The sequence below is a fragment of the Lynx canadensis genome, chromosome E1 (genome assembly GCF_007474595.2).
Source record: "Lynx canadensis isolate LIC74 chromosome E1, mLynCan4.pri.v2, whole genome shotgun sequence".
Taxonomy (NCBI): domain Eukaryota; kingdom Metazoa; phylum Chordata; class Mammalia; order Carnivora; family Felidae; genus Lynx; species Lynx canadensis.
Genome location: NC_044316.2, coordinates 59,309,202 through 59,328,865, shown reverse-complemented (window position 1 = coordinate 59,328,865; position 19,664 = coordinate 59,309,202). Strand labels below are relative to the sequence as shown.

The following is a 19,664-nucleotide window of genomic DNA, read 5'->3' as shown; positions in this document are numbered from 1 at the left end:
GCAGATGCCTCGCTCACTCCTGGGTCTCTGACCTTGGAGATTTTCCCGTTGGCAAGGAGTGGCATGTATTTGACCTTCCCGTCTGCAGGCACCTTTCAGGGACTCTCTGGGCCTCCTGACTCATCCAGAGGAGAGCTCTTGGTTCTTCTCTGGTGAGCACTTCCAAAGCCCCAGGGAATGTGGAGAGAGAGGGGCAGCCAGGGTGGTGGGGACGAGAGGTGTCTCGCCCTGGCTTCACTTCACACCCAACCCGATTTCTGGTTAGCCATACCCTCCTCTTCATGATCCTTTGCCCCCATTGTCCAGCCAAACTAATACACACCCTGAACAACTCGTGGCCAGGATCGGAGGGAGGGGCACCTCTGTCCATGTTTAGCTCAAACCCTGGGGTTGGGGTGGGCTCAGAGGGAGGTGACCCGTCCTCGGGCCTGGAACGCCCAGGCTGCGGGAGCCCTGGACTCCTCCAAGAAGTCCAACCGCTCCCCGGAACCCCACAAAATCGCTTTAGGAGTGGACCGTCTGCCCAGAGGAGGCGGTACGCTGGCCCCGGCCCCGGCCCCCCCAACCCCTCCCCGGAGTTCCGGCCCCTGCCTGGCTCCACGGCGTACAGGGGTGGCGCGACGCGACTTCGGTCCCGGCCGACCAGCCCCGAGGCACCGCACTGGCGTGGGAGGTGCCGCGGCGTTCCCCGCTTCGAGGGCGCCCGGGGCCGCGCGGCGCACGGGCGGGATTCCCTGGGGTTCCCCGCGCTTGGCTTTACACACGCGGGCCCTTTGCCAAGCCGTCGTGCCCACTAGTTTCCTCGCAGGGGCGGGGCCTCCCAGCCTGCCACCCAAACTGGGACCCGGCACCCGGCGCGGAGCCGCCCCCGCCCCCGCGCCCCGCCCCCTGCCCCGCCCCCGTCCGGACCGCTTTACGGCGGAGGTCGCGCCGCCACGTGGGCGGCCGTAAAGCGCCCCGTCCCCCGAGCCTCCGCCGGCACCATGGCCGGCTTCGCGCCGCGGGTCCAGTACTTGGCGGGCTTCCGCTGCCCGCTCGGAGGCCTGGCGGCGGGCAAGCCCCGCGTGCTATGCCGCGGCGCCGAGATCTTCGTGTCCACCGGGAGCGAGCTCGTCTACGTCTACGACCAGGAGGGGAATCTGCTGACCGTGAGCGCCGGGCGGGGGCCTCGGGCCCGGGAGGGGCGGGGAGTGGTGGTGGGCTGTCGGGCGGAGGGGTTGGCGGGGGTCCCGGACCGGGAATGCGGGGAGGTATCGGGTGTCTGGAGCCCGGGGTCGGGGGAGGACATGGGGGACAGGCCACCCGGGGCGAGGGGGCGGGGCGAGGGGACAGGGTTCCGAGGGTGAGGAGACTTGGACGTGGGGGGTCCTGGTTCTTTGGGAGGGGCCGGCGCTTTTGAGGAGCTTGTGTAAGGACTGGGTGCCGCTCTCCGCCTCCCCTCGGTCCTTCTCGCGGCCGGCCTGACGCCGCTTTCCCTCCGATGTCCAGGCCGTCTTCAGGTTTCCTGGTCGGGTGTGGCACCTGGAGCTCTCGGCCCTCGGCGGGGTGCTCTACGTGTTGTGCGCCCAGAAAGGCGTCTACTGCGTGTCGTTGGACCAGGCGAGCAGGTGAAGAGGGGTCACTGGGCAGCCCTCATGGCGGAGGCTGACATGGTCTCAGGTGGACTGTGGTTGTCTGGGACCGTGGCCTCCCTACCCTGTCTTCTGAAACACGCTTCTGTGCCTGCTGCGACCTGTACCTTCTGCTTGCCCCCTGGATTAGGTTCAGAGTGAGCACCCACCAGCCCTGTAGGGCTGCTGGGCCCCGGGGCCGGCTCTGAAGTCTTGGGTGCCCCCAGCCCCCAGCGTCTACATTTTCTAGCAGGCTCCTGCTGGAGGAGAACCCTTACTAAATGAGGTCTAGGCTGTAGAGTGTGCAGCCTGAGGTAGGACCCTGTCCCCTCTGCTGTGACACACTTTTTAGGTGGGCCCCTGTGGTTAGCAGTCACAGCCAAGGCACCCTGAACCCTGAGTCAGTTGGGGGGGACCGATGTTGAGGAGTTAGGCCTCAACCAGGTACCAGTGCAGAGGCTGGACGCAGGCAGCTGGTCGTTGCTGGTTTAGGACCTAAAAAGGTGGGGGCCGCGATTCAGAGCCTAGGCCCCGGGGGCTCTTATGGTTCTGCACTGATGAGAATTTTCCTTTGGCATCCCGTTTCTGGAAGCCTGGATATATCCCGTCGCATGTGTCCCTGGGTGACTGGTCAGAACAGTCCGCGGGCGGGTGGGAGGTAGTGGGGCAGACCAGCTGCTCCCTGGGGGGCCTTCTGCCCACTGCTGAGGGGCTGTAACCCCGTCACCAAGGTCACTCCCCGTGGAGACTCTGTGCCCCGTGTGCTCGCTGGTGGTTTGTTGGGAAGAGAGCTTATGAACGTTCTGACCAACAGTCCCCTGGTTCTTGAAGGTCTGTGAGCCAAGATGACGGGGATGACAGCGACAAGAATGATGAGGACAGTGAGGACGGCGAGCCCCCTTGCCCCGTGATCCCCGTGGACCCAGATGCCTGCATCCTCCCTGATGCCACACTGTGTGCTTTTGTTGTGCTCGATGACATACTGGTCACCCTGGCACAGGGCCGTGCCCAGTGGAAGGTACAGCTGTTCCGGTGTCACCGTCCAGGGGAGGACGCCAGGCCCCCAGGCCAGATCGGCGAGGTGGAGTTGTCCACTTCCAGCCCTCTGGCTGGGAGCCTTGGGGAGCCCACAGCCCCCCACTTCCTCCCAGTGCTGTGCTGTGTGTCACCACCGGGCTGCAGCGGGCTGTGTGGCCGTATGCCGGGCTCTGGGGGCTTCACGCTGGAACGGGCCCTCTTTGGGCTGCTCTTTGGAGTTGACGCCTCCCTCTTGGAATCACCTGTGATCCTCTGTGGTCTCCCTGATGGCCAGCTCTGCTGTGTGGTCTTGAAGACTCTGGTCACCTCCAGGTTGGCCCCTGGTGACCCAAAGGCCCTTGTCAAGATTCTCCATCACCTGGAGGAACCCGTTGTTTCCATCGGAGCGTTGAGGACAGAGTCCTCGGGCGAGAACGTGGAGGACACACACCCAGACTGCCTAGTGGCGCTGGGTCGCCACGGCCGGGTGCTGGCCGTCAAGGCCAGCTGGGACGAGGCGGGGGATCTGGTGCCGGAGCTGCAGGAGTACCGGCTCCCAGGGCCTGTGCTGTGTGCAGCCTGTGGCGGAGGCAGCCGTGTGTACCACAGCACCCCCTCGGACCTCTGTGTCGTGGACCTGGCTCGGGGAGGTGCCCCCCAGGACCCCGTGCAGCCTGACAGGGGCCCGGGAAGCCTGCCCTCTCTGCTGTGTCCAGCCAGCTTAAGCGTGTGCAGCGTCGTCACGCTCTCCGTGTTGTCCGAGGTGCCTGAAGGTACGAGCAGCTGTTTAAACCTGGAAAACCGGAGCCTGTCGTGGCGGGGGGTGGAATTTTCCGTGTGGCTGTCTTCTCTCCTGCGACCTGGCCCGTCCTCCCCTCTCCGTCTCCTTCGCGCCTTTCGTAAACCTGACAGGCAGGTGTTTCCTTGCCTGGAGTAGCCTGGGGGTCGGTACTTGTCTTCCTTTGGGTCACGGGGTGTCTGGTCGTGTGTGGCCTGTGGGGGCCGCGGCGGCGGCCGGCCGCTCGCCCCGGCTGGGGTCTGCACCTGGGTGACCTACGGGTCTCCTGCGGTGGGTGGTCCAAGGAGGGGCAGGTGGTGTTTTTTGAAGGTGGGAGGCGCCTGCCCTGCTTCCCGTGTGGCCTGCTGGCCAGCCTCCTGTGCCCCGGTGCAGGCGGCATCCCGGAACTCTGCCCCTGTGTTTTCCCCAGATAGAGCCGCAGAGGGTTTTTGCCGGGTCGGCCCGGCGCCGCGGTTAGCGAAGTGCGCGCTCTCGTTAACATGGTGCGCGAGGCCCGTGACGCCAGTGTGGACGGTACTCACCAGTGTCCGTACCGCAGGGAGAGGGTCGTGTGGATGGCTGCGCCCAGCAGCGGCTCGGCCTGGGCGTGCTCTGTGCCTCGCTCGGGGCCTCCGCGGCATTGGGCTTGGGGGACCGGTGGCCAAGTCGCAGGAGGTGGAGCCTGCCTCCTGGAGGCTCCCCAGGAGCCCGGGGGTGCGGGAGGGGACGGAACAGGTGCTAGAGAGAGCAGGCTTCCGGGGAGGCCCCGGCGGGTGCGGAGTGAGGACGAGGGGCTTGTGCGGCACCCTTCGGTCTGGAGGCAGCTCTGCCGTGTGTGGCCCGTCGAAGATAGAGCCGCACCGGGCTGACTCGGTGGCCCGCATGCCACGTGCGTGAGGTGGATGTGGGCAGTGGCTCTGCCCCCCGGCCCACGTCCAGGGCCCTTTGGTCATCCGGCATCTCTTCAGGGCCGTCGCCAGGACCCCCTCTCCCGCCTGGGTCCTGGCTTCTGGCCACGTTTGTCCCGTGCCTCCAGCCATTTGCCCCTTCTCGCCTGTTGACCAGGCCCCGTGGGTGCCCATCCTCAGGTGGCACCAGGCTCCTGGCCCTGTCTGCCAGGGGCCGCCTGATGACCTGTAGCCTGGACCTGAGCTCCGAGGCGCCCTGCCCCGCCAGAGCGACAGTGGTGAACACTGGCCAGAAAATTAAGGAGCTGCTCTCTGGAATCGGCACCGTCTCTGAGAGGTGAGCGGCTGGGCTGCCTGTCGCCCGGGTGGAGGCCAGTGCCGTGTCCTTGGGGGTTGGTATCCTTCGGGGGGGGACGACATCCTGGGTGGCGGTGGCGGTTTGGGCCAGGCCTGTCGCTTTGCCCCTGACCCCAGTGAGAGCCCCAGATGCCACGTCGTGTCCCATCCCGGAGGTCGGGAGGGACGTCCGCCGCGTCCTGGGCCCTGCTCGCGCGCGTCTTCCCTGCCATCGGGGAGACTCTCTGTGCCGACGCCTCAGCTCTCCCCCAGGGGTCCCCTCTCCTCAGAGGTCTCAGCCCCCCCCCGTCTCAACAAAGGCCCCAGCGGGTTCGTCCTCTGACCCGCCTTTCTATGTGGCCCGGGGTGACGGTCTGTAGGCTCCGGGCCCTGTCACTTAAGGCCGTTCCGTAGTGCCTGCCGTCCCCTGGGCTGTCACAGCACTGCTGCGGAGGAGCAGAGGGGCCAGCTCAGGACGTGGCCGGGAACGCAGCGGAGAGGCCAGCCCTGCTGTGGCACCACCTGGCCCATGTGGCCCCGACGAGGTTGGCCGTGGCCATGAGCCTGGTGGACTAGGCCAGGCCCGCCGAGTGGGGTTCCGTCAGCTTCAGCCTCTGTCCCCTGTGGCCCTGCTGCCCGAGAGCCGGGCTTCAGTTAGACAGCCGGGGGCACCTTCGAAAGGGCTCCGTTAGGGGTGGGGCCGGCGAGCCACCCCGAGGCAGGCCCTCGCTCCTCTCTGGACGCACGTCCCGGGGCCGGGTCCTGGTGTCTTCCAGGCCTGGGAGGAGGGGACGCGGCACCCACCCCCGTGCTTCCTCGCCCGTCCCCGAGGTGCCGTGTTCGTCCTTTCCAGGGTGTCTTCTCTGAAGAAGGCAGTTGACCAGCGCAACCGGGCCCTCGTGTGCCTCAATGAAGCCATGAACGTGAGCTGCGTCCTGCTGGCGAGCCGCGAGGGCCCCAGGCCCATCTCGTGTACCACTGCCACCGCCTGGAGCCGCGCGCAGCTGCAGGACGTGCTGACGGCCACCTGCCGGCTGCAGAACGGCAGCGGCTTCAGTCTGGACCGGGGCTGGACTTGGTGTGTGCAGGTGCGTACCCGCTCCCGCGCCTCAGACCCAGACTCGGCCGGCTCGGCCGCCACCTACACCATCCCCGTGGACCGGCTGGGCCCCGGCGACCAGCGGGAGGTGACGCTGCCCCTGGGTCCCGGTGAGGACGGCGCGCCGGACCTGCCTGTGACGGTGTCCTGTGCGCTCCACTACAGCCTCAGGGAGGTTGTGGGCGGGGCCCTCGCCCCCCCAGACTCTTCCGAGGACCCGTCCTTGGAAGGGTGCCCCCCCGACATGTTGCCTGAGCAAGACGGCGTCTGCCTGCCCCTGAGCGAGCACACCGTGGACGTGCTGCAGTGCCTGCGCTTTCCTGGCCTGGCCGCGCCCCCCACGCAGGCCCCCAGCCCGCGCAGCCCCGCTGGCGACCCTGTGGACACCTTCTTGGGAGCGCGCCTCGGGCCGGGCAGCGAGCCGGCCGGACCTGCTTCCCTGCGGGCCAAGTTCCCGCCCCCGTCGGTGGCCACCATCAAGGTGTCAGCAGGGCTTCTGAGGGCCGCCCTGGGGGACGGTCAGCCAGGTTGGTGTCGCTGACGGCCTGGCTCCTGCCTGTGGACGCGGGGCTCCCGCCTCTTCCAGGACCTGTGCGAGCTCCCTGCGGTGCCTCTCTCCACCAGGCGTGTCCCTGGCCTGTACCACCCTGCAGTGGCTGCTTGCCGAGAACAGCGCCCTGGACGTCGTGAGGGCCCGACTGCTGTCCTCCGTCCGGGGAGTGGCCCCCGACGGCACTGACCTCCACCTTGTCGTCCGAGAGGCAAGCCAGGGGTCAGCTCTCTGGGGAAGCCGTGTCGATAGTGGTGGTTTTCAGAGCGGCGTCTGAGAGCCCACAGCATCTCTGGGCTGCTTGAGAGGAATCAGGGTAGTGGGCCCAACCTTCCGGAGGTTTCTGACGTGCACCGCCCGACGCACGCTTGTGCCGGAACAGCCTTCGCGGGGCCAGTGGCAGCGTGGACCTCGCGTTTCAGGCCCCTGTGGGGACGGGCCCACGCACTGCTGGAATTCGTGGCCAGGTGCCCCAGCATTGCTTGGCGACAGTGTGTACTCCGGGACCCCACTGACCCCAGGCCCTGAACCACCAAACCCCTGCCCTACAGGGGCGCTGAGACCCCGGAACCAAGTGCCAGCACGCTTCTCGCACACACCTTCCCTCGCAAGATGCTCCCGGTGGCAGGCCTGGGGTCGCGTCCAGCAGACTCTCGCAATCCAGCGTTGGAGGCTCACAGAGTGGCCCAGGCGGCCAAGACACCTGTCCCTGAGGTGGCGGGCCGCCCACTGCACAGCCTTTCAGGCCAGATCAGCGTGCCTGGGTTGGCGCATCCCTGGGCCGATTCCGGGCCCTGACGGTGGCTCCCCAGGTGGTGGGAAGGGCCGGGTAGTCGACCTGGTGAGCACTCGCAACCCCAGCACATCCCCAGGCTGCGGAAGGAAGAACTTCCAGGACGGTGGCTCCGCCCCTGGGCCGTTGGGTCCTGCGTGGGGAGCGAGGCAGCGCGTCCCAGCCTCCGGCCTGCCCGTGCTGTGCCGGGGCTTCACCCTGAGCTCGGTGTGCCCAGAACTTCCTGGGGGCACTTGGCTGACTTTGGGCACCCAGTCCCCTCCCAGTTTCACTTCTGAAACCCTGACCTTGCTGCCGGGTGACCCGGGATGCCCGGTGTGGGCTGTCCACGGTGGAGTGGGCACAGAGTCACTGCATTGTAGAGTGAGTGCCGTGGCTGTAGTCCGTCCCACGGGAGCGGGACGCCTTCTGGACGGCAGTTCCCAACGGGATGCTGCTGGTCGGGTGCAGGTGGCGGGCTCTCAGGTACAAGTTGGCAGGTGGGGAGGCCCAGGCCCGGGAGCCCTCCCGCACCTCTCCGCTTCCAGGCTGCGGAGGGGCGGCCCAGACTGGGGAGTTGGGGCCCTCTGAGAGTTGCCCTCGGGGTGGGGCAGGGCGGTGCGTGGACAGCGAGGCTCCTCGTGCTTTGCAGGTGACGGTGACCCACCTGTGCGCGGCAGGGCCCATGCAGGCCGTGGAGATCCAAGTGGAGAGCTCCTCTCTGGCCAATCTGTGCCAGGCACACCATGCTGTCATTGGGCGTCTGCAGGTACACGGGCCTGCTCAGGAGGTCGGAGTGCGGTGGTGGGATCAGGGGACTGTGGCGGACCGTGGCTGCCTGCGTGGGTGTTGCAGGACGATCCTCCCTCCTCTTTGCTTGTGCGTGTTTGTGTCGTGCAGGTGAGCTGTGGGCAGCTGAGGGGTGAGTAGGGCAGCTTTGCTGATGGCACTTCAGTAACGCACCGCCATCTGGTGTGCCGGCGGCCCCCCAGCGCGTCCGCGAACCCACGTGGGCACTGCGTCAAAAGAGGACGGTCCGTGTGCTACCTGTCACGCTCACGTGCAGGCCTCCCGACTTGCCTGGCTGTGCCGAGAGGCCATGCCCTGGCGAGATGCCCCGAACGTGGGTCCTGGGACAAGGTGCTTACACTCTGAGCCTCCACGTCTCTGCCAAGAAAGCAGGGGTGACGGCCAACCTCTCACACGCATTTGGGGCCCGTTTTGCCACCTGGCATGGGATGAGCTGTCACATTGCTGTCCTCGGGTTCCAGATGAAACCTGCCACCTGGTGCCCTTGGCGGGACAGAGCTCTGGCTCCGAGGTTGGCCGGCCTATCTCCTCCCACCTGTTCTGAACGAGGCCTTGACAGTCACAGAGGGGCCTGCGGTGGTAACCGTCGGCCGATGGTGACAGCTCTGCGGTATGGCTCGGGAACCAGCCTCCCCCTGGAACTTACCAGAGCACATTCCCAGGCCCCATCCCAGACCTGGGAATCGGAGAACCCGCGGTCTTGGCGTTTAGGCTTTGACGAGGACCTGAGTGGTGGTGGTCTAGACTCTCCAGTGCACCCTGGGGAAGGTGGGCGCTACTCAGGAGCCTGTGACCCCAGCGGTGCCCCCCACGCAACACTGATGGCACACGTGCCCACCGTGGCACATGTGGCTCAGGGATCTAGTCCTGAGTGTGTCGAGCTGTCAGAGGGGTGTGGGCCTGATGGGGACACCAGCCCCCGGCTTGGTTCTTGTTCCCTGTGCCCAGAGAGGGGCCTCTTCGACCGTCCTCTCGCTCCTGCCAGGCCGTCTCCAGACATGCCGAGCACGGCAGCCAGGAGGTTGACGCTTAACGTGGCACTCGGGAAGGAGCGTGCTGACCCGACCACCGGCAGGGAGGGGACGTTCGTGTCCAGGTGCCACGACAACCACAGCCTGGGCACGAACGGCAGGAATTGCGTGCTGGAGGCTGAGGCCTCTCCGTGGTGCACAGACAGCCGTGTTCTCCTGTGTCTTTCCGCGGCTGTCCTCTGTGCACGTCTGCACGCTTCTTACAAGGACGCCGCTCACGTCGGCTTAGGGCCCACCCACGTGGCCTCCTCTTCCCTTGTTCGTTGGCAAAGACCACAGCTCAGAGGACAGTCATGTGCTGAGCTGCTGGGGGCAGGTTTGGCTCCTGACAGGGAGCTGCAGACGCTCCCTTGATAGGAACATTCAGGCGGACTGCAGGCCACGGTCTGTCCTGTCAGCTGACACCGTGGTCCACGTAACGGTCGCCTCCCCCCACCCCACATGGTCTTCCTGCAGTGGCCGCCACGGGCCGGCACCTCCTGCCGGATGTCAGTGCTTTGCCGCAAAGGCTGGTGGGGCCTCGCCGCCCGAGTCTGTCTGGGGGCTTGGATCTGAGTTCCCAGGAGCTGCCTGGGTTTCCCCAGAAAGCAAATGGGGCAGGTTGGGTGGCCCCCGCGAGGGCAGCAGCTGGCGCCAGTCCTGACACCAAGGAGGAGAGAAGGGCTCTGTGAGGACGAGGGAGGGAGTGGGCAGCAGAGGAACGGGGAGCGAGAAGGACGTTCCTTCCAAGTAACCTGCTGGGGCTGCAGCAGACCATGCAGAGGGGCCCTCGGAGGTGATGGGGCCCCAGGCACCCCCTCCAGATGGGAGGTGGGAAGTGTCCTCTCCAACCACCTGCCCCTTGTCCCCCCACCAGAGGATGGTTGTGGAACAGGCTGCCCACAGCTCCGGCCCACCCGACCTCCGTGTTCAGTATCTCCACCAGATCCAGGTCAACCACGAGGTGAGGTCCCTCATCTGGGCCTCCCCCCAGCCTGGCCAGCAAGCGCGGGACCTGGCTGGGCTCCTCTGGGGACATGCACAGGGCCTCAGGTGTCCCCAGCACAGTGGAGCCTGCCAGGACTCACAGCCCGAGGGTCGAGGGTCGGGACGGGGGCTCCTCCGGCCACCTGGGGAGTGGGGACTGTCCTCCCAAGTAGGATGGGCCTCCCCCAGAGGGGCCGGGGCCGTGCCCAGCAGGGAGGTGGGGAGTCTGAGTGCTGCCCATTCCCCCCTCCCCACCCCGCAGACACTGTTGCGAGAGGTGCAGACCCTGCGGGACCGGCTGAGCACAGACGATGAGGCCAGCTCGCGGACCACGGCGGAGAGGCTTCTGCAGGTGTACCGGCAGCTGCGCAGCCCCAGCCTCCTCCTGGTGTGATGTCCCTCCAGGTGAGCCCCACCCCTTCTGGGCCTTCCTCGGGCCTCCCACAACTCGGGGGCCTTGGGTCTTCAATGGAGAAAGGACCGCTTCCAGCCCCGACCCTTTCTCTAGATGTGGGGGAGGGGTGCATACAGGACGCAGGGCTCCTGGCTGCTGGGGGGGGGGGGGGGGGCTTGTGCTCGGAGGAGGTGGGGTGTGAAGTGCCAGGTCTCTGCGGTCTGCCCTGCGGGGCACTGGGCCCTGTTCCTGTTCCCCGCCTGCCTGGCCCCAGCCGGCCCGAGACGCCCCAGGCCCCACCTTTCCCTTCGACAGCTTCCTTTCGCCCCCGCTGCACGTGGTCCTGCTGGGCCGTCTCTGCCCTGGAGCACTGGAAGCTGTATCAGCGAAGTCCCCTCCGCCCGGAAACGGGGTCTGGACTCCAGAACGGTGGCATTGCCACGTGGCCTGCCCAGGCCCCGGAGAAAGTTTCTGGGTGTGACGTGGGGTGGGCTGCCCACTCACCCACCCACAGACCCTTTCGTCCACCTGTGGGCCCGTCAGCCCTGCTTCTCTGCAGCCGCTGAGCTCACCGGCTGGGAGGACGCTCCCAGGGGCTGGAGCACTCCCCCGGGAGATTCTCCCATCCGAGGCCGCACTCCGCGCCGGGCACTACGCATTGTTTGCAGGGTCCCTCGGGGTGGGCTGCAGCCCCCCAGCTGCCTCCCTCAGCCTGGGCGACGGCCCAGCTTGATTCCCATTCTGGTGCTGGCACACTTAGCATTTGGGGAGGGTGACCCTCTGGACTGTGACGTGGTGCTCTTCTGTGCGCATGGGGTCTTTGAGGCACCCCCTGCTGCAAGACACGTCCACTGTTTGTCAAGCTGCCTTGGCTTCAGCTGTGTTTTATTTCTGCTTGCCGTCTTCCTCAGTTGGGTGGCAGCTTTGACCGGGATTTCTGGGCCTCCCCCAGGTATGCTTGGGTGAACCCCACATTGGCCTCTCCGTGGTCCTGGGGGCCAGTAGGGAGTCCCCAGCACTGGGGTGAAGTGGCCACCCGGCCTTCAGGACACGCGAGTCCCTCCCGGGGAGAACCGAGGACATCTCTGGGGAGGGAGAGGGGCCGGTGGGGTGCTCCAGTCAGAGCCCGGGAGAGTGGGTGGTCGTCCCACGGACCCCACACTGGAGGCTGCTCCAGGGCAGGAGGGACGAGTGACGGAGGCGGTGGGCACGCAAGTGTGTGGAAAGAGCAGTGCTGGGACCGCCACCCCAGCACCTGGCATTTGCTTGGCTGTCCCTGGTCCCCAGCGTGCAGCTCCCCACCCCCACTCTTTCCCGCTGGGCCCTTCACAAGGGTCGCCCTCGGGAGGCCTGAGCACTGGGCCTTCCAGGGATGGAGAAGCAGCAGTGGTGGGAAAGCGCTTCTGCTGGCGGGAGGCCCCCGGTGGGGTGGGGGGGGGGTGGGGGCGGGGGCGGGCAGACCACGCAGTCTCCGGAAAAGGAGAAAAACTACGCGTGGCGGAGAGAAGGGGACTGTGTAGAACCTTCGTGGATTGGCGGAGATCTGCAGGGGGCTGATGGCAAATGGGACACAGGCCAGGGGACCGACCTCAGCCCAGCCGGGTGCTTGGGGAGTCTCGTGTTCTCGGGTGCCCTCTCGGCGCCCTGTCCGGGATGGAACGCCACGCTGAGCACCAGGTGTCCCTCGGCCGTCTCTGTTGCCTGTGGTTCTCCGTCCCCCGCGCACAGCTCCGAGCCACCAGAGACTGTCCTCCACCTGCTCCAGTCTGTTTCTTGGACTGGGGGTGCCGAGGCACCCTTATTGCCACCCCAGCTGGCCCCTCCCGGTGACCCAGGCACTTTCCCTGCCTGCCCCCCTGCAGCCGCTGTGTGGGCTCCATTCAGCAGGTGCCTGGGGCCAAGTGTACTCTCTGGCGGAGGTCAATAAAGGGGAGCCGGAGGACCCCCGAGGGTATCTTTTCCTGCGAACGCAGGCCTGTTGCCTTCTTGCACGGGGTGAGCCCTGAGCAGATGAGCCCCCCAATTCTCCTGCCCTGGATGCCACCAGGGGGCAGCGCAGGCCGTGGCTTCTTGCCTCTGCCTCCCCTAGGCTCTGGTGTGTGGTCTTAAAAGGGTTAACTCAGCCACCTTGGAGGAAAGGACCCACTTGGGTCCCGCCCTTCCTTGTACTCAAGGCAGGGGGAGGGGGCGGTGAGGCCAGGAGCTGGCCAGGCCCAGGAGGGGCCTGGGAGGGGAGGGAAACGGGTTCCCTTCCTCCCCTCTCCGGTCCAGCACATCCACTCTGCACCCCCTGCCCTGAACCCCCTCCCCAAAGTGCCCCAGCCCCAACTGGCCCACACTGGCTGGACTCACTGGGGGAGAGGGCGGGGCTTTGGGCCCCCAGGCGGGGGCGGGGGCGGGGGCAGGGGCTGCCCGGGGTCTGGAGAGGGATGTAGGCCTCGGGGCAGGGCGTCTGCTGTCTCCCCTCCCTTCAGGTTCTGGGCCACCTGGCCGTGTACCCCTTCCCCCAGCCCCCCGGTTCTACTTCTCCCCCTAGGCTCTCACCTCATGGCCTAGGTCACCCAGCCCATCCAAGGGGAATTGGCCTGGGTGGGGGTCCTGGAGGGCTGGGGGCTCTGGGTGCTGGCTGGTGAACCACAGACTTTGTCCTGGTTTCCAGCCTGGCCACAGGGAGCCCAGCCCGCAGGTGCCCAGGCTCAGGGTCTGTGAGTGGGGGGGCGCCCTGGGAATAGGAGGCCTGGGGCCCCCTTCCCGGCCTGGTAGCAACAAGTGGGCGCAGGGGCTGAGAGGGGCTCTCTCCCCAGGGTTAGCCAGACACATCCCTGCTTGGGATGGGTGGGGTCGCTTTTGCTTCCAGGGCTTTCTAAAACCCTGCCCCTGGGGAGAAAAGTGTGAGCAGACACCTCACCCCGAAGCCCCTGCGAGCTGCAACACGCGGGGTCTCGGACCAGGCAGCCCACCCCCACCCCGTCCCGCCGGGTGGAAGGGGGGCTCTTCTCCCTGGGTGTTGGGGAGCAGCTGTGTGGCCAACACGTGACAGCAGCTGGTGGGGGTTGGGGGGAAACCAAGGTGGAGCCGGAGAAGGTCCGGGCTGTCCCTGGACGGGAGGGGTGGTGTGCCCTCGGCTGGACCCTCCTCCCGGCCCAGCTCCCCAGCCCTGGGTCTCCGGCGCTGAGGGATGGGGAGGCCGAACGACCCCCGGGGCCGAGGTGCAGACCCTCCGCGTACACCCCTCCCCGCCCGGTGGCGCCACGGAGCCCGCGGCCGCTGCGACACAGACACGGTTTAATGGGGGACAGGCCGGCCGCCCGCTCAGTACTCCCAGAGCGCGACCCCGGCGGGAGCGTCCGCGTCCGCGCGCAGCAGCCCCGAGGCGCCGCCGCGCAGGTACTTGCCGCTCCGGGCGCGGATGGCCAGGCGGCCGCGCTCGCGGAACTCGAAGAGGAAGTCCTCGGCGCGCTCGCCGTCGCTGCACACGCTGCCGTGGCTGCCGGTGTACCAGAAGCCGCCGCCACGGCCTGGGGGCGGGGGACGCGGTCGGCGGGGGTCCTCCCGGGCCCTTCCCGATCGCCGCGTCCCCGGCCCGCGCCCCACCCCCCCCCCCCGCCCCCGACTCCCGTCGGGATCCGCACCTCGGATGTGGTAGGCGCCGTCGCTGAAGCTCAGGCGGAAGACGTCGTAGACCGAGCGGTTGGTGTCCAGCTGGTTGGAGCCACGACGGTGGCAGACGAAGCCGTCCAGGCCCCGCAGCACGAGGATGGGGCGGTTGATGAGCTTGAGAATGAACTCCTCGTCCTCACCTGGGGGGCGGAGTGGGGGGCTGAGGGGTGACCCCGCGCCTGCCGCCTTCCCGGGTTGGGTGAGGTGGGCGGGGCACGTAAAGGGCCCGGACTCTTGGCGCCTCTCGTGGGCCCCGTGGGCCACGGCCATTGGTGACCTTGGCAAGGGGCCCGCGGCCACTGAGCCCCAGGTCCCCCCAGATGTACAGAGGAGATGAGGGCGCTCTGGGCTCCGACTGCTCCCTGGTGTCCCGAGCGCTTTTCTGGACCAGCGAGGATGACTGTGGTTACCAAGCACTGTGGCAGGAGCGATGCAGGGGGCAGGAACGGGTTCTTAGTGGGGACCGGGGTCTCTGCGCAGAGAGCCCGGCCCTCTTTCCCCAGGACAGGTGAGGAGTGCTCACCCACAAAATCGCTGGTGGCCGCCAGCTGCCCATTCTTCTTCATGCACACGTAGCGCCCATTGCTGGCCTTGAGTGCCACCCGCCGGCCGCGCCACTCCACCTCAAACATGGTGTTGGCCGAACTGGAAAAGGCAGGGCATGGTCCCCTCGGAGCAGCAAGACACCGGGAGCTCAGGGTCAGGCTTCCCCGTCCCCCTCAGGTCCGGGACCACCCCCCCAGGGGGAGACACTTGCCTTCTTCTGGCACACCCACCACCACTAGGAGCCGCCCCTCACCCCAGTGGGCATTCGTCCCAGTGGTCCTCCTGGTGCAGATGAGGTGACAGCGGTGGTGATGGATCTGGAGATGGGGGTGATGTAATGGTGCCGGTGATGGTGGTGACGGAGGTGGAGGTGATGGTGATGGTGACAGAGGTGGCGGTGGAGGTGACGGTGGTGATGGTGACAGTTGTGGTGGTGACGGAGTTGGTGGAGGTGATGGTGGTGACAGTGGTGGTGGTGGTGACAATAGTGGTGGTGATGGAGGTGACGGTGGAGGTGATGGTGGTGACGGTGACAGTTGTGACGGTGGTGACGGAGGTGGTGGAGGTGATGGTGGTGACAGTGGTGGTGCTGGTGACAGTGGTGGTGGTGATGGAGGTGACGGTGGAGGTGATGGTGGTGACTGACGGTGACAGTTGTGACGGTGGTGGAGGTGGTGATGGTGGCAGATGTGGAAGTGAAGGTGCTGCGGAGATGGGGACACACTCACACTTGTGTGGCCGTGGCCTGGATGCCCCCATGGGTGACCAGGGTCCAGTAGCCCCCCGTGCTGGAATAGAAGGTACACTTCTTTGTCTCCTGGTCAATTTGCATCAGGAAGGTCTCATGATGCAGTTCCTCGTCTTGGTTGGCTGAGACGTTGACCCCTGGAGGGAGGATATGGGAAGCCCCTCACGCCTCTCCCTGGGTCGGGGGGTGGGAGCAGAAAGGTGGGGAAAAGCATGCTTGGGGGCAACGCTGGAGACAGAGGGGCTCTCATCCAGAACGCTTTGGAATTAAGACTTGGAAGGCACTTCTCGGAGGGCGGGGGCCCCCATGGCCATGCGGGCTCACTGCAGATCTCCACGTCTGGTTCCCTGAAGGTCCTTGGCCCAGCTCCTGCCACGGCCCCAGGAGCCGGGCCCTTCCGTGCCGGCAAATCCCCTGCCTCTGCTAATCGTCAGGTAATCGGCTTGCCTCTGCCCTCTCGACCCAAGCCTTACACCAGCCTCTATTTATAACTCACTCTAAGCCACTGGGTGGGCACAGTGGGGTCCCTTTCTTCCTCAAGCCATCGCCCAGGACACACAGCTGGGGCCTGGGGTCCACTGAGCAGAGGCTGGCCCCCCTGTCACCTCCCCAGCCCCCCTCTCACATGTGTGGTCTCCCAGGAGCCTTGAGGGAGGGCAAGACTACCTGAGGCTCTGCCTGGGGTTCCTGGAAGGGGGACACAGGGGACATTCATGCCGGGGTGGGGTGGGGGGAGAGGGCAGGCACCGGAGATGTGACACATCATAGGGCTCTGGACGAGGCTGGCCTCCAGCGTGTCCGGCTGGTGGGGCCGGAGGGAATGGGGGCCTGAGGGTCAGGGCCAGATCCCGTCCAAGCCTGTCCCCAGGAAGGTGGGGCGGGCGCCAGGCAGGGCCTGTGCTAGAGAGGGTGAGACCTGGGGTCCTTGGCCGGCTCCCAAGGCCGTCCCTCCAAAGTGGGGTCTGTCTCCACCGCCTCCGTCCCATCAGCAGTGCTGACAGTGTCCAGTGCCCGTGGGCGCTGTGGGCTTTGGCCGGGGCCGCACGCCGCTGCCACCTCTGAGGCCAGCGTCCTGGGCATCTCCAGTCACACACCCCTCCAGACAGACCGCGGCTGAGGGGCTCCAGCTCACACGGCTGTTGTCAGCAGCCGTCTTGTGACCATGAGGGCACCAGCCCGATGTCAGAGCCGTCCCAGGAGAGTAGCCCCACGAGAAGCGAGCAAAGGGCTTTGATGACGCCACTGGACTGGCAGTGGTGTCCTGCCTGCGACCCCACGACCCCGGGGCCTCAGACTTGCACTCATATGAGATACTTCGCGTCCTTGGGCCATTCGGGACCATATTTCTGTTAGCCACACTGTGTCACTGAAGGCCAGCGGTGGAAGCAGCAGAAACAAGCAGGCTCTGGTTGACGGAGGTTAAAGATCGTGCAGGCCAGTGGGGTGCTCCCAGACACCCCATGGGGAGGAAGACGGGTTTGGGGCTGCCCGGCCGGCAACAGCATTGGGATGAAGCCACCAGCACTCGGCAGAACCTGCAGCTCCGGCTGCCTCGGCAGCCCCCGTGTCCCCCCCCCCCCCCAAGCCACTGGTTGCCAGGTCAGCATCTGAACATGGGGGGTGGGGGGCAGGTCATATGCCCTCAGGCTTATTGCAAAGGACCGAGCAGGCGAACGTGGGGCGTGTCCGGCTTCTACCCTGGAAGGCAGAGCTTGCCCTTAGTAGGGGATTCCCCCGTGAAAGGGACAGGCAGGTGCACGGTGGTCCCGAGACGGGAGAACAGTCCAGACGGCACCACCGCCACCAGCACTGTCCCTGTCACCACCTCCAGTGCCACCGCGGCCCTGCTCGCCAGCTGAACACGCACGGCCGCCTTTGTGTCCAACACCTCCTCTGACCCTCGCGGAGGAAGCCCTTCACGCCCCTGGCTGCGTTTTACTGACGAACCAACCACAGGGGCCTTCCCGCAGGCCAGAGAGCCGTGCGGCTGGACTGTAGGGCCTGTGCTGGGAAGGACAAGGGCTGACTGTCCTCCGTTGTGCCCCGCGACCTGGCCACGGTCCAGACAGGCGTGCAGGAGGGGTTTGCCGGATGACCGTCCCCACACGGGACTGGCCTTGGGAACCCTGACTCCAGGCAGGGCCCCCACAGCCACAGCAGGGCTGTCCCCCGCCCCCCTCCCACCAGGGGGCTAGTGGCTGGGCCTCTGCCAGCCGGACCAGGGGCCAGGTCAGGGTGCACACACCCAGGAGCCCAAGTAGGGCCAGCCATGACTGCCGGCCTGGGCCCAGCGAGGGGCCGCTCCGGAACCTCAGCTTCTCAAGGAAGCAGCAGTTGCCCGTGTTCACCCCGTAGGTGTGTGATCACACGTGGAAAGGCCCCTTGGGCACACGAGGCAGGTGACCGATGATCCAGGATGCAGAGAACCAGGCTGCACCCACCGGGCAGAGACCGTGCCTTCGCCCAAGAAGCCCAGGCCCCCGGCGGGGGGGGTGGGGGGTGGGCGGGCACCAGACTGGAGGGACCCCGAGGTCCCTCCTCATTCCACCCCCGGGTTGGTCAGGCACGGCTGGTGTAGGCACCGGAACCCTGCCCACTGCACTCCTGCTGGCTCCTGGCCCTTTCCTCAGCCCCCTCCCCAGTTTCCTGTAAAGTTCAGAAAATGGAGCGGTGGAAGAGAAGGGGTGGGTGGGGACAGCGGGGGCAGCCCCCTGCCCCTCGCAGCAGCCGGCCTGGGCCTTGCCCGCCTCCTGCTGGGCACTGCCCGTCCCCCACTCGAGCCGCTGCCCAGCACGCCCAGGGCTCAGTGGGCCCGAGAGGGACCCCCTCCTTCTGGCCCTGCAGCCGCAGCCCTCCGCCGGGACCCCCACCCGCGGCCCAAGGTGCGCCCCTGCCCCGTGCACTGCCACCATGCGTCGCCACCCGCGCGGACACGATGCCACTGCCCCAAGCGAGCCCCCACGCTGAGGTCAGAGCGGCCGGCCCGGTCGCACCCACGTTACCTTGCCGCACGGACACGTAGCGGTGGTTGGCGGCCACCAGCACCACCTGCGGGTGACTCTCCTCCAGGTCGAAGAGCTCGTCCTTGCCGGGCCTCGTGTTGCGACCCGCCCTGAGCGTGGCAGTGGGGCCCACGGGCGCCAGGTAGCGGCCATCACAGTCCTTGAAGGCCAGCTTGCCCGCCTTGAACTCCAGCGTGTAGCGGGCTCGGGGCTCGGGCTCCCACACGAGGCGGCCGTCGCTGCGCAGGTAGCGGCTGTCACAGGACCTGAGGCAGTACTGCCGGTTCTGGAAGATGAGGGTGATGAGCGCGCCCACGCCCCACGGCGTGTCGCTGTCCGCCACCATCTCGTCCTCCTGCGGGCACAGGTGCGCGTAGCGCCTGCGGCTGACGCTCAGCAGGTGGGCCTGCGGGTGGATGGCCAGGTGTACGGTCCACAGCTCGGCCGGGGAGATGGCCGTGGCGAAGCAGGACAGCCGGTCCTCGGTGCCACCGAAGAAGCGGCCGTGGGGCTCCGACCGCAGCACCCAGCGCCCGTCGGGCTGCGGCAGGACCAGGAAGCGGCAGTCACGACCCGGCCGCTCCGCCTCGCAGGCCACGCGCCCGTCCTCCTCGGCTGACAGGTAGCGGCCCAGGTGGCTGCTGCGGAACAGCACGGCCGGGCCCCGCCCCGGGTCCGGCTCCAGCACCCACATCTGCTTCCGCTTGAGGCTGGGGGCCGAGGCGTTGACCTTGAAGCCGAAGCTCTCGGCTGTCAGGTAGCGGTCGGTGTCGTTGACCAGGCCAAACTGGATCTTCAGCACCTGGTGCAGGCCGTTGGTGGGCATCTTCGGGTCTGGCCCTCGGCGCCCCCCCGCCCCCGAGGGGCCCGGGAAGCTCTCTCTGCGTGCTCACGGCCCCCGAGGTCCCCCGGAGGCCCGGCCGGCGTCATGGACCCGCTGCCCTCTGGCCAGCGGCTGCGGGGCCCCCGGGGCCGTTCTTACATGGCCCGCGGGCAGCGGAGGGCGGGTGGGAGGGCGGATCAGAGCTGTGCCGGCTTAGGGACAGCGGCTGCCTTTTGTTACCCCAGCTTGGATTTCAGCCACTCCTGGACTTCACCAGTGAGCGGCCGGAGCCCCGGGGCCTGCACGGCTGGAGAGCTCCGCCCGCCCCGGGGCTGCCCACCTCCCTGTCGTCTTCTGGCGGCCGCCCAGGCCCACGCCTCGGGCCCTGCGCCCCGCCTCCTGACCCCCGCGCCTCTTGGCCTCTCTCCCACGTGTCTCCCACCTCAGGGCCCCCAGACCCACTGCACAGACTCTCCAGCCCAGCCCGGCTCCTTCCCGATGCAGAGAAAGCCGCCTGATGGAAAGTCGCAGCGGGGCCGCAACCCGATCGCAGCCCTCCGCCCGCAGCCGCCGCCAGATCCTCGGCGGGATCTAGTTACCCTTCTCTGATTCCT

At 67.2% G+C, this 19,664-nt stretch overlaps 2 protein-coding genes across 4 annotated transcripts; one reads left to right on the top strand and one right to left on the bottom strand.

Moving 5' to 3' along the window:
- Nucleotides 1-970: 970 nt before the first annotated feature.
- FAAP100 (FA core complex associated protein 100) lies at nt 971-11,076 on the top strand. Of its 2 annotated transcripts, XM_030295596.1 has the most exons (10): nt 971-1,148; nt 1,489-1,607; nt 2,442-3,400; nt 4,494-4,650; nt 5,503-6,275; nt 6,373-6,509; nt 7,723-7,839; nt 9,768-9,854; nt 10,140-10,282; nt 10,587-11,076. In XM_030295596.1, the coding sequence occupies exons 1-9, from the start codon at nt 984-986 to the stop codon at nt 10,269-10,271; spliced, it is 2,646 nt and encodes an 881-aa protein (XP_030151456.1). In that variant the 5' UTR covers nt 971-983; the 3' UTR covers nt 10,272-10,282; nt 10,587-11,076. The 2 variants fall into 2 exon arrangements, with proteins under 2 accessions (XP_030151456.1, XP_030151457.1); XM_030295597.1 differs by lacking the exons at nt 9,768-9,854; nt 10,140-10,282; nt 10,587-11,076 and adding an exon at nt 7,971-8,054.
- Nucleotides 11,077-13,556: 2,480 nt separating this feature from the next.
- FSCN2 (fascin actin-bundling protein 2, retinal) lies at nt 13,557-19,163 on the bottom strand. Of its 2 annotated transcripts, none has more exons than XM_030295599.2 (5): nt 18,228-19,163; nt 15,206-15,362; nt 14,455-14,576; nt 13,904-14,071; nt 13,557-13,789 (listed from the first exon to the last, which is right to left on the bottom strand). In XM_030295599.2, exons 1-5 carry the CDS (start codon nt 19,051-19,053, stop codon nt 13,584-13,586), a joined length of 1,479 nt encoding a protein of 492 aa, XP_030151459.1. In that variant the 5' UTR covers nt 19,054-19,163; the 3' UTR covers nt 13,557-13,583. The 2 variants fall into 2 exon arrangements, with proteins under 2 accessions (XP_030151459.1, XP_030151458.1); XM_030295598.2 differs by having other exon boundaries at nt 13,904-14,162; nt 14,459-14,576.
- Nucleotides 19,164-19,664: the final 501 nt, after the last annotated feature.